The 13,672-nt window shown below is 32.7% G+C and overlaps 3 protein-coding genes across 3 annotated transcripts; 1 reads left to right on the forward strand and 2 right to left on the reverse strand.

Moving 5' to 3' along the window:
- Positions 1 to 18: 18 nt before the first annotated feature.
- LOC104790955 (putative calcium-binding protein CML47) lies at positions 19 to 732 on the reverse strand. Its single transcript, XM_010516752.3, has one exon. It carries the CDS (start codon positions 617 to 619, stop codon positions 71 to 73), a length of 549 nt encoding a protein of 182 aa, XP_010515054.1. The 5' UTR covers positions 620 to 732; the 3' UTR covers positions 19 to 70.
- A 2,998-nt stretch (positions 733 to 3,730) lies between these two features.
- On the forward strand, positions 3,731 to 6,371 carry LOC104790956 (uncharacterized). Its single transcript, XM_010516753.3, has 4 exons — positions 3,731 to 4,264; positions 5,422 to 5,460; positions 5,794 to 5,878; positions 5,985 to 6,371. Exons 1-4 carry the CDS (start codon positions 3,797 to 3,799, stop codon positions 6,065 to 6,067), a joined length of 675 nt encoding a protein of 224 aa, XP_010515055.1. The 5' UTR covers positions 3,731 to 3,796; the 3' UTR covers positions 6,068 to 6,371.
- A 3,540-nt stretch (positions 6,372 to 9,911) lies between these two features.
- On the reverse strand, positions 9,912 to 12,145 carry LOC104790957 (cyclic dof factor 3). Its single transcript, XM_010516755.3, has 2 exons — positions 11,710 to 12,145; positions 9,912 to 11,401 (listed from the first exon to the last, which is right to left on the reverse strand). The coding sequence occupies exons 1-2, from the start codon at positions 11,863 to 11,865 to the stop codon at positions 10,181 to 10,183; spliced, it is 1,377 nt and encodes a 458-aa protein (XP_010515057.1). The 5' UTR covers positions 11,866 to 12,145; the 3' UTR covers positions 9,912 to 10,180.
- Positions 12,146 to 13,672: the final 1,527 nt, after the last annotated feature.

The following is a 13,672-nucleotide window of genomic DNA, read 5'->3' on the forward strand; positions in this document are numbered from 1 at the left end:
TATTAGACAAGTCACCAGTTAGAATTTAGAACATAGTTAAATTTTATTATTATTCCAATCTAGCTCTACTTCACGAAAAGCTCTTCTCTATGAGCTTCACAAACTCATAAAAATCAATGTTACCATCTCCATTCTCATCGAAAACCTTAATCATTTTCCTACACTCCATCTTTGTACACTCATCGTATCCTAACAAACTCAACACATGTTTCAACTCATTTTCATCTATAAACCCATCTTGATTCTCATCAAATAACCTAAACACCTCCTTCACTAACTCCTTACTCATCATCTCATTCTTCTCAAACAAGTACTCTTCTCCTTCTTCTATCAAATGTTCGTATAAAGCTTCTGAGTCGTCTATTATCGCCTTGGCTTCTTCCACGGAGGTCTTGTTTTCTACTCGGTTCGGGACAAAAACTTTCTTTGGAGGCTCGGTACTGATCTGCTTATTGTTTCTTGGTGAGGCGAAGATAATGTAGGCATTAGAGAAGAAGAGATGGAAACGATAGGGAAAATAAGAAGAGAAGTCTTGAATAATCATCATGAGATTGAGAATGAACAAGAAGATGACAATGGTGAGGAGAGAGATTGCGCTAAGAAGAGACGAATCCTCCATATTAATCTAAATTTATGTGTGGGGAATACCATAAACAAATATCTGTGAAGCTTTTCTATTCTTGTCTTTGGTTTCAAATGTTTGGATAATGAATGTATTGAGTTGGTCCTATTTTATAAGCGGTGTTGCATTAATTCTTACTTTAGTACGAAGACCAAACACATATCTTACTCGCAAAGTCTGCGGAAAAAGTCTCCATGGAAATTGTTGAGAAACTTACCAAAATTCTTTAAAAGAGAAAGAAAAATGCTACTTTAAAATTCACCGCAATTGATCAAAAGTATTTTATTTATAATTTCAAACCAACAGAGAAAAACTAAGAAAATACCATCAAATCATAGTTTGACTAAAATTATATATCATACTATTATTATGCTTGTAACTAATAATTAGTTTGTATTTTCCTTTCAAAATTATTTTGTATGCATATAATGCTTGTGATTCAAAATATTAGAAGTAAACTACACACAAAATTAATATTTATATATATCTCAAAATCAAATTGAAATTTTGGACTGAACCAAATGGAAAACATGGTAGATAAATCTTGTCGTATAAGAAAAAAACAAATGTTTATGTATATTTATATCTTGGTCATTGAATAATATAAAATGTAATCAACTTCTCATCATACCACAACAACACAAAACAATAGAGTGAGTGCATCTTTCATTATCTTGGATTCCAGTTCATGGAAATTTCCATGCAATTTCCTTGTAACGTTTTCCTTTAAATTTATTTATTATCATGTTGCTTTCAGTTCACCGACCCCAAGTTCCCTTTTGGCTTTTTGATATGTGGAATGTTGAGACTCTTCGGGTTCGGTTCAAACCCATGATCAGGTTTTGGTTTAGAATAACAATTACTATTATAGTAGACTGATTCGAAGAGCTATATCTATACTACTAAAGCAGAAATACACACTAGACTCAAATTAGACCACGACTTTGTTTTGGTACGTTTTTCATTAAAAATGATTAGAGAATCGCTTAATTTAATTAAATTACCCTATAGTTTCGATTTCAATAAATGACTATTATACCCCTTAATTGCCCACTTAATTACGACTGGATCGGGACGCGTATCCTCTTTAACCCGGTAATTAAACAAAAATCTACACGCGGATCCGTTTGTAATACGGATTAATATTATTCGCCTATTCGGATCGTATATTTGGTTTGATTCAATAATAATTATTAACACAACCAAACAGAGGTATTGTCCCTATAAATAAGGAAACTGGTATCCGAGTATTTAATAGCTTCAGTAATATCAAATATTAACTACTATCATACTTAATCCCTATAATTATTACGAATATTAATAATAATGAGAAATTTTTAATACTTATGGATTGTGACTTTGTTGCTTCCAAAATAATCAATAGATTAAATACGAAATTGTATATATATGTAAACTTATTTGATTTGCTTTTATCCTTATTTACGGAAACAACAAATCAACTTAATACAATTTAATAAAAACAAATCATCATTTAGTTTAGATTTTTCAATATTTCCTTAACAAAATTATAGTAATTAATTATGATTAGTATAGATGGAAAGAATAAAAAACGCAGAAATTATATATATGTAAAGTTGTAAACTAATTTACAGAAAATGTGTACTGTATATCCCACATCGACTAAATATTTTGGAATATGGTTCATAATCACTATAAATATATGACTAATATGTTTTGAGTACAAATGAGCAGGAAGCTTGATTTATTAGGCATCCAAATTAACAGTTTAATTTGGTTCTATATTTGAGCATATTTAAGCTTTTAAAAAGTAAACATATTATAATATATTTACGTTTTTTAGAAAAAGTTTAAGAGATTATAAATATTTAAATTTTTATAGAATGTTTAAATTATTATAAATATTTGAACTCCGTCGAAAGTTTAAACTATTATAAGATATTTAAGTCTATAAAATATTTAAGTAATATTAATATTTTTACTCTTAAAAAATTTAAAATACAAAAAAGTTTGAGTTAAACCCGTTAAAACATGTATTTTTATCAAACTATAAATTAAATTGGTTTTTTACAATTTTGCTGAGATTTGATATATTAAATATTAACTTCTAAATGATAACATAAATATACATAATCTCACTATAAATACAATGGATTCCTAACTATTGAAATATCTCAAATTAAAATTAAACAAGCATTTCTTCTCTTACAAAACTACTTTCCGATATTGCGGTGTATCTATCCTCTTACAAAACTACTATCCGATATTGCGGAGTGTCTATTCTCTTATAAAACTACTATCCAATATTGTGATGTATCTGTTTCCGTTCTACAAACTACTTTATTAAGATTTCCAAATTACTGTATAACCCCAAATATACAAATAAACACTATATAAACAAAGAAAATACGTTAAAATAAAAAACTACGTTACAAAACTACAAATTACAAAAAAAAAGTAACTAACAAAATATTTAATTCTTCGCTGTAGCACGGGGTATCACCTAGTATTTATATAAAATTCACGTTGTAGTTTTCTTAATCGTTTGTTATGGAGTTGTTCATTAAACCAAAGTATGTATTAAGTTTGAGAGAATCTAAAAAATGTTCATTTTCGTATCAAATGTCATTTCTTTAAAAAAAATTAAAAAATGCTCGTAAAAGTTTGAGATATATTCAATTAAGTATGTAATTTTATAAAAACATTATTAATTACTTCCAAAAGTGTATAAAATCTTGTAAATAAATAATTTATAAATACTTAATAAAAATCTTATAATTATTTTGTAAAAACCTTTTAAAATAACTTGTAAATCTACCTCTAGCCAGAGCTTTCATTTACAAACAAATTAATTTAAACAGAAATAAATTTGAAAAGAAATTAAATCTACCTCTAGCCAGAGCTTTCGTTTGCTATATATTTAGTTTATTAAATTAGAAACTAATTTTGTTATTAGTTTTATTAACCTACAAAATAACTACGAAAAAAAAAAGTTGTAGATTGCTAAAACATTGTGCAATACCAAAATGGTTAAAACAAGAACATTTCATCTTAATTTACAAAAAGATGAAAACAAAAATAAACATGAGGCTTGATAAGAAAATTACGAAATATCTTCAAAATACTGTTACGTACGAGCCCATATATATAAATTGATTTGTATTTTTTTATGGGCCTAAAGAGATAAAGAGGAGAATGGATTGGCCAACGAGGACACTCATCTCCCGAAGAATCTGTAATCTTTTGGTTTTCTTCGTCAAATTAAACCACAAAAACCTCTCTACCGATTCGGATCACTCGGCCATGAAACCCGACCCGTCCAGACGCAGAAACAGACCCTTATCCTCTTCTTCTTCTTCCCCATCAAAGACCCGACCCGGTCCCGGTGAAGCCCGCGGTGGAAAGGTGAAAACTTCGGCCACTTTAATCGACCGGGAGGAGATGGGTCTTTTCCCCGGGTCGGGTTACGATGACCCGAATCCAGAACCAAGGAGTTTTCCTTACAGCGTGAAGCAGCAATGCTGGGAGAAAGCAGAGAAGATTAAAGGGAGAGATCCTGAGCGTTGGAGGAGAGATCATTTAGGGAACATTGTGTTTAGGAAGCTCGTTGGTTGTCCTGGTTGCTTGTGCCATGATTATGATCACATTGTTCCTTACTCCAAGGTTTGTCCTTCACAACTCTCCACTTCATGATTCATGATACTTTGTTTTCTGGCCTATGGATTCTGGTTGTTTGAGTTTAGGATTGAGTTCAAAAAGCTTCAAACTTTGTGATATGTTTAAGGAAAGTTTTGCTTTTGGGTGATGTCAATATAGTTTATAATTTGTGATTGATCATTGTGAGATTGAGTATCTACTTATTCTAAGGTCTCACTTCATGAGACTTTGTTTTGCCTATGAATTCTTGTTATTAAGGGTTTGGGATTGAGCTGAAAATGAGTATTTTGGGCTCTTTCATTGTGAAATGTATAGGGGATTTTGGTGTAGGACTTTGATGGTTCTGTAATCTCAGGAAATTTTGCTCCTAGGCCATTTTAATATGGTTTCTGAAAGGCTTTTGTTCACTGTGAAATAAATCTTTTGAATTTGTGTTATTTATATTCTTGATTTGGGGTCTGAGGGATAAGGGAATGAGTTCTTCTCTTGTGCTCTCATGTTGGTGATTGAACAAAGTTTGAAGTTAGAATGCTGGAAATGTAACTTGAGGACTTAACAGTTTTTATATATTGGCATATTGCTGGTTTGGATTTCAGAATTTAGTGCACCAATTAAGTTGAAGAATGAGAGTGAAAAGGGTATTATGTTCTGCAGCATGGTCTAATAGGAACTATTGTTTGTTTTCTGAAGTTTTTTCCGTTGCATTTTGTAGGACATGTATCCGTAAGAACACTCATTTGATGAATTAACACGAGTTCTTGTATCTGAAAGTTTTCAGTATTCACTTCGAGATAAGATTGTTGGTACTTGGTAGGGTTTCACATTTATCGTTTGAATCTACAGTTAAAACTTACAAGATTCCATCTTCAGAATCAGGACTGTGTCAGTGTTACAATTAATACTGATAAGCTATAACCAACAATAGTAGAGTTTATGAAACTTCTCGGAAGGGAAAAAATAGTGTCTAAAATATTTGATTGTCATGTTTCCTGCTTTCAGTTTGATTGATCTGATTATGACCCTGATTTTCCAAACTGAGATTTATTTGAATTGATGATGAATCTATCTTCTTTGTTCTCGATGTCATCTACATGTAACAATAGTCATTTAGTGCTCATGTTTCTTCTAAAGTATCTGATTGAATTCATTTTCCAATCTTTTAGGGCGGTAAGAGCACTCTGGAAAACTGCCAGGTTCTGCAGGTACGCTGTGGAAATTTAAACTAAACTTATAAATACCTCTTAAGGTTTTAGATGTCTACTAGGTATCTGTGTTTTAAACCAACCTATAGTCACTATTGTCTTGTATTCTGAGTTTCTGACTTATGACTGGTGTTTAGCTTAGTGGAGGAAACTCTTAGACAACCTATCTTCCAAAAAACAGTCTCTTGCAAATTCTCTTTAGGTTTACTTATTAACCTCAATCCCAAACTACAAACTAAACATACACTTTTAGGCTTTAGCTTTTTCCTGTTCCTTGGAATCAATAGGGCAAAGCTCTTGGGTCGCTAAGTTTGTTTTGTTTCTACGTTTAAGGCAAAGGTAAATCGATCAAAGGGAAATAAAACCGATATTTCTCGAGCCGAGCTTATCCAGAGGAGTTCTTATTGCCGAGTTGCTGGTAAGCCTGCAGTATCTTTCAATTCCATACGCTTGTCAGTTGTCACTCTATAAATTAAACTATAACTGAGTTTGATCCTAAACTGTTCTTTGCAAAAAAATTGTAGGCAGGGATATGGATCTCCTTGAGCTAACAGCTTACGGGAATGTACAGCGCGCACCTGAGTCTAGTGGATGCAGGATTCAATGATCTATTGATGGAAAACGAAGATGATAAACTTTCTCAATATAATTGCCTCGGACAAGATTCTGCAGATTTTGTCAGTTCTGATCTGAGTCAGTTACTTGTGTACTCGTTATCTCTCAAATATTGTGTACTATGTAACATTAGTTCATTTAGTGCTCATGCTTCTTTCTATTTTAGCTTTATCTATTGTATTTTTCACATAATAATGCCTTTACTTGTAATTTTGTAATTCTTTGTAGGTTATTATATTGCTACGTCCCATGATCAAAAATATTCAAATGGAAATGTTAAAAGTAATCTTTTTATCTTCCAGAATCTCACTTTTTCTCCCTTTCTTTTTATTAATCTAGAAAATAAATTCTAATTTCTTTTTCCAACTTGTGTTTTTTCTTCTTTCACGTTCGGACTATAGTGTATTCTGTATTGTATTGTTCCTTCTTCCGATTTGGTAAAATAAAAAATCTGAGCAACAAACAGATAAATTAAAATAAATTCATAGACGATAAGTACATTTACATGTTACTTTTTTTACCTGAAGCATTAAAAAGAAAAAAAAGAAAAAGACAAAAGTCAAAAAAGACATCTCTTTTTCTTGTCCTTTTTAATTTGCTTATCTTTAGGGAGGCGTGTCAGGTCCTTTGCTCAGAGAATCTAAAGTTGATTACACGTGTCAAGATCATAGAAGATGCCTTCCTTTGTGGGAAAGTCTTTTTTTTGTTTTTTTTTTTCTTGTGTTGGAAAATCTACTCACAAAAGTTTTCTTGCCACTCATTGTCTCTTGCTCGATTTTTAGTTTTTTCCCTTTTTATGTGTGTTGTTGTTAAATTACAATAATAATAAATAAAATACATTTCTAAGTTCTAACTAATAGTGAATTTTGTGTAGAGATATATATCATGGAAAACAACAAGTACTTTTGATCGGAAAATTATAATTGGATAGTATCATACTATCATTTAATATGTATGTGTATATAAACATATGACTATTTGTGATTTGTGTTGTTTTGAATGGGTATACAATATTTTGTTGTTTTGTTTGCAATCATTTTTTTTTGTTGGATTGACTCAAAAGTATATTTCGAATTAAAAGCATAGCTAATGGATAATTTGATTTTGTGGTGAGAGCACTATTCGTTTTGGTTACCACAAACTTTTATGGTCCAAACCTTCTGGCAAGAGTAACTTTTCACATTTTTTCTGGTGGACCAGCGTGTCAATTAAATGATTTAACAAACAAATATTACCAAATTAAGTTCGACCGCAAATTAACCAAAAATTTATAAGATCCCTATATGTTTGACGAAAAACTAAACATACTTTCTTACATAAAATTCAGCTGTAAATTTTAATTTACAAAGAAAAGTAAAAAGAAAAGGACGTAGATAATTAAAATTTACAAACTATGCGAATGTATAGATAGGAAAATACCGTGGCTTTCTTTGAAGTGGATTCATTAAGAGATGAGGTTTTTTTAAAAAAAAAAAGTTTAAGTGGAGGGTTGACTCTAACTCCAAATTCTTGAAGTGGTTTACTTTGATCATTATCAAAAGTCAAAACTTTATCATTTTTCCAATGAAACCATCCTATTTCTTAGTGTGTATAAAACCTTATTGGTTGATCTCAATATTTTCTTGAATTTTTTTTCTGTCAGTGCATTTTCACTTTATCCCCCCCCCCCCCCCCCCCTCTATCTCAGTCTCTCCTCAAAAAAATCATTATGATGAGGGGGAAAAAATCATATTCTGTAAGAAGTGTTTATCTTCTTCTTATATATTTATGTCCTATCGAATTTGGTTAATGGTAATGATACACTCATACAAGATGATGATGGCTATTCACATTACAAATCGAATGTACAAATCCAATTAACCCAACTAAATCCAATAAATGCCTTTGGTTTATAGCTAATTTACATATATGCTGAATTATAAAGAAAGCAAGAGGCATCATATCTTCATTTTCTTTCCAAAATTTATCATATCATAGTAACTAATGTTAGATAGCCAAACAAAGTAGTTGAGTAAGGGCCAAACTAGTAAAATAGCGTTTACACTTAGATGATTAAATGACTAAATATAAAGGCGAAAGCAGTTCAGAAGATTTAACTAGGCCTAATTTTAGTTAGTTGTTTCCTTTTACTTGAAATACTTCCATTTTATTTTATTTTTATGAGAAAACAACAGAAAACAGAAAGGACTTCCTAATTTTTTTGTTATATTGGTGTAAACATATTAACGACGTAGTTGTCTCATATTTGGAACCATATGAGAACCGGAAGTAGATATTTTGTATCAGTCTTCTATTAATTTTCCAAACCCTCTTAACTTTTGGTAGGCCAATATCTTAGTGTCTTCAATCAATGATAATAGTGCGTTTGCGGTTGAAACGCGTTTGGCATGAGTCAATGTTTAATTGGGTGTCAAACTTATTTCTTCAACTTTTTTAAAAGGCCTTTGTGTGATGGAAAAGAAACACAAGAAGAAAAATCTCACTCAATTCATCATAATATACTTTACATATTGTATAATAAAAAAAGCAATTAATGTTAATGCAAGGTAGGGGAAAAACATGAAAAAGGAACAAAAATAGCTTTGCCACAAAATGAAAAAAAGGCAGAAAAGAACAGTATTATATAAAAAAGGAAAAAAGCAACTTGACATACTTTTTAATGTAATTGTGTGCAATGGTGTAAAATAGAAGAAAGAAATAAATAAAATAAATAAAATGTGTGGCTAATAACTGTTTAGGCACTCTAAAATATCTAAGTTGCTTTCGAAGACACAGACCAAAATAATAAAATATAAACTGGAAAAAAACATATAGTGGCCAATCTTTTTCGGCATCAATATAAAAAAAAAACATACAAATAAAAAGAACCTTTTCAACACATTAAATTCTGATTGTCTGTACGTGGAATGGGACCAACCAAGTTTCTTCATAATACTGTATTTTTTTCATCTAAAAATCTGAAGGGATTATTTATATATATCTTTGTAGAAAAAAATTAGAAATCAAACTTTTAACCTTAATGGATTTCTTTATCTTTCTTATAACTTCATAATTTTGATTATTTTTTTTTTGCATAAAATGAACAAATAAAATGATCATAAATTTTAATAGTACAATATTAATTAAATATAATACACAATTATTTCTTAGTTGATTAAGATATAAGTTATTAGTTTCAATATTTATAAATTATACTTAAGAGATTTTAAAATGTATCTCTATTAAAAACCAAAGCAAATTAAGAACTTTTCTTAGTTTTATATATTAGGGATATAATATCCTACATCGGAAGCTGGACAAGGATCCTGACAGTATATAAGATATATGAGCTTCTATACTGTTTGCCAATTGGTTGAGTTGAAAGCCCACAATCTAATATGGTATCAGAACCCGATCCACACATTGCCCAGCCCGATCCATCGGTCTGACCCAAATTTAGTCCACCGATCCTTGCCCGAAAATACCGAAATCTATGGCTAGAAGAGCCATCATTTCGAGAGAGCGTATTAAGGATATAATATCCCACATCGGAAGCTGGACAAGGATCCTGATAATATATAAGATATATGGACTTTTACACTCTTTTGCTAATTGGTTTTGAATTGGAAGCCCACAATCTAATATTATATACTATTGAGATTTGAGAATGTGCCATAAAAATAATTACTAGATAAACAGAAACTATAACACAAAGATTTTAATCACCAACATATGTAAAGACAAAAGAGATAACAATTAACGTTTTTTTGAAATCAGTCATTAGAGCATTATTTATTTTACCATCAACTATTTTATTTTTTTGGAGTATTGATTGAAGGACTTCACAAGACAAGAAGTTGTAAAGAAGAGTCAGAAGAGTGTCGGTTGAAATGCCAACGCAACAACGGCCAACACCAACTTTTTAGCCATTACTATTATCTTTCTTACACTTTTGACAAATGAAAGATAGAAAGCAAATAAATAGTGTACAAAAACATCTGAAGGAATAATAAGGTGACGAGGAAGAAGAAAAGAGTTTGATTCTCAAAAACTCATCACTCTCCAATATCTATACATTACAATCAATCATACATATATACATACTTGCATACATGTATAATAAACTCTAGTTCCGTTCATGGAAATTATGTGATCTTGATAGAGCAGCAGGGTTAGCAGAACGAACAGGGGAGTTCTCGGCTTTGTTGTCGTTGTTATTCTTCATCTTCGCCTTATGATCAAACCCTTCGAACATACCACCGCCTTTGCTCATCCTCTCGTTCTTAATTCCCAATGTTGTCCATATCGAGCTCTTTGCTGCTTCGTTAGGATCGTCTATTCTCAACGTTTTCGGGACCAGAACGCACCCGTTCCTCTGTTTTCGCTCTGTTTCGTTGTCCAATCTTGCGGATTCTTCATCTCTCGGATGCTTTCCGAGAGTAGGAGAGTTCGTGTTTGAGCCTTTTTGGCTCACAGGGGATGCGGTTTGATGCGGTGAAAGCATTGGGATGGTCCAGTAAGGGTAAAACGGCATTGGATACCCTGGAGGCGGGTAAAAACCTGGTGGGGGCAACGCTGGGTTCCACGTGTAAGGCCATGGTACACCTGGGATGCAAGCATAACCATTCATACTATTATTGTTGATGTTGTTCATTTGTGGCTCAACAACTCTGCAGCCTTGTGCTCTTGATTCATCCACTGAGTGGTTGTTAGAGGTGGTCACAGAGGAGCCACTTGAGCAATCATCTCCATTCTCTACCCGACGAGCCACAAGCCTCTGATCCGGTACACCATGAAACCCGTTTTGAGCTCCGTTCGAGACCTTCTGGTTTCCTTGTAGCTTCATCACGGGCGTCATAGGAGCAGCATGCTGTTGACGAGCATCTAAACCAAAACTCAAGACCCTTGTGTTTGCCTGCAAGCCCGGATCGAGCCTCGCAGCTTCAAGAGCCTCGGTGATAGTGACGTGACGGTAATGAGACGACGAGGAGCTTTTGTTCTTACGACGACCTGCACCAACGGGAACGTTCCTCATAGTCCCTCCAGCTGTCCAATATCTCTGACAAGCCTTGCAGAAATGACGAGGCTGGTTTATGTTGTAGTTGTTGTAATAACAGAACTTGGTCTCCATGCTTTTGCATCTCGGACAGGGGAGAATCTTGGTAGGTTTCTTCAGGGTTTTACCGTCAGCTGTGGTCTGCTCCTCAGGCGAGTCGCTGCTCTCTATCTGATCCGTTGGAGTCGTATCCTCTTTGTCCCCTGTTTCGGGTTTGGATTCATTCGAACTGTTTAGACTTTTGTCGTTACAGTTCTTGTTCTTCTTATTATCTGATAACTCTCGAGTTACCTGAGATGCAATAAAACACTAAATTAAGAACTAAAAATAATCTTAATCAAACAATTAATCTTCAAAAGAACTAAAGGAACTAGTGATATGTGTCTTAAAAAGACTAAACAAGATTAGAACTTTGCTTTTAATAAGATTCGTAGATCCGGAGATCATTATTTAAAAACACAACACAAAGAGTTGTCTGTGATTAAAGGTTTCAGTTACGAATTCAATCACTAGTTAAGTAAGTTACTGCTACAAAACTAATTAAATCGCATTTATTTTTTTTAGGTCAACAAAATTCCAATTTTCTCAATCAATAATACCTTATTATATTCTGACTTATCCTCTCCTCCATCTCCGCAGCTCCAATCATCTTCTTCCTCCTCCTCATCCACAGTCACCGGCAACTGAACAACCGCCGGGAAAGGGATTTTCGTACCGAAGAGCTTAATAGCTGGATCTCTACTTTCCATCATCATTTTTTTTTTTTCCTCAACCAAAAAAGCAAAGGCGCGAGAAGGCTTCGTGTAATCTCACTAGTCACTAGTCAATTTTTTTTTTTTTTTTTTTTTTGTTGTTGGGGGAGATTTAGTTTGGGAGGAGTGTGTGTGAATAGATATGAAAATTAGGGATTAAGGGGAGAATCCGTATAAAAGAGAAGGAGGGTAACACGTCAGCATCACATTTGTATTCTCAGCCACGAGTTTATGTGGCCTCCGATATTTTCTTTTTCCCTCATTACTACCGGATCGGGTTGTCGGGTTCTTTTTCAAAAAATATATATTTATTGTATAATAATAATAATAATAAAAGGAATTGCATTCTATCACCGACAAAAAAACTATATTTCAATAAGTAATATACTCTATATAAACTACAATATATACTATTTTATCATTATCATCACCATCCACTATCACTATCCCCACCCCCTATCACTACTATTCCCACCCTTTACAACCATCATTCCCTACCTCTGTCACTACTTCCGGACCGCCGGTGACCATCACCTCTCCGACCACCGCCGCCGGACTCTGGCCATCGCCGCTGGACTCCAGCCACTGCCGCCGGAATCCGACCACCACTGCCGGACTCTGGTCTCCAGCCACCATTGCCGGTCGCCGACCTCTGGTCACCATCGTCGATCACCACCATCATTCCTATCTTTAAAACACTAAAATAGTAATTGTGGATGCCTTTCATCCTATTCTTCAAATTTCTTCAATTATAGTGCTATATTCTTAATTATATTATTGATTTTGGTTATACAACTAATTCACCCTAATAATAATAATAAGTCCCTAGTAATAATTTCTAACTTTATTTGTATCAATAGTTTTTTTTTTGTCCAAAAGTGTTTTTGATATATATGGGATTACAAATATACAAGATAAACCTTTGTAAAAAAATTAAGTAATCTTATTATATAAATTAAGTTTTTTTGAAAACCCATAACACAAAATCATAAATATGGGGTTTTAAACATAACTAACAAAAGAATATTTTGATTACAAGCTTTCTACTAGATAACAAACAGAATCTTCCACTTCAATTGATTTACACATGATCATCATATATATTTAAATGCAAGATTTTTTCAACAATGGAGACAACTTTTTAGGGAGACATTATATCTAATAGAAAATAAAAATAAAAGCATTTCAACATGGTAAAACAGAGTTCAAAAGTATGTTATAACATCAAAGAATTCAAAGAACATAAATTTGGAGAATTGATATTGTATTCCAGTGCATTGCTTATCTCTCCTAAGACGCTAGAAACAAAAGGTTTTACAATCCAGTCAACCATTCTACTTATGGATATCAAGTCTCTAGATAAATATAAATTAAAAAAAAATTAGACAGTGAGGTCAGCGATATCCTCGACAATAGAGTGTCAATTGGTCTTGACTTACGCAGATCTGATGTGCCAAGGTTGCTCAAGGAATATGATCTTATGGGTCAAGATCCTCCTTCTCCAAAATATATAATTGATACAAATTTCTTCATCATGTCCCAGACAAAGGTATATCTCTATGTGTTTTTTTTTCTTCCCTCATTTGTTAGTTTGTTATATATTGTGATTTGTTAATATTTTGTTCTTTTCAAACCAATGGATAGATGTCGTTGATATAAGAGAATTTTTTGTTTAAGCAATACATCAACATCATACAAAGATCAGTTGTAACATCCGTGAACCAAATTAGGGATTTTGGGGATGAGTGTCGATCGACACCAAGAGTAGTTTCGATCGACACCAAGAGTAGTTTCGATCGACACTAGAAAT

Source organism: Camelina sativa, chromosome 6, assembly GCF_030686135.1.
Source record: "Camelina sativa cultivar CO46 ecotype springtype chromosome 6, ASM3068613v1".
NCBI lineage: Eukaryota > Viridiplantae > Streptophyta > Magnoliopsida > Brassicales > Brassicaceae > Camelina > Camelina sativa.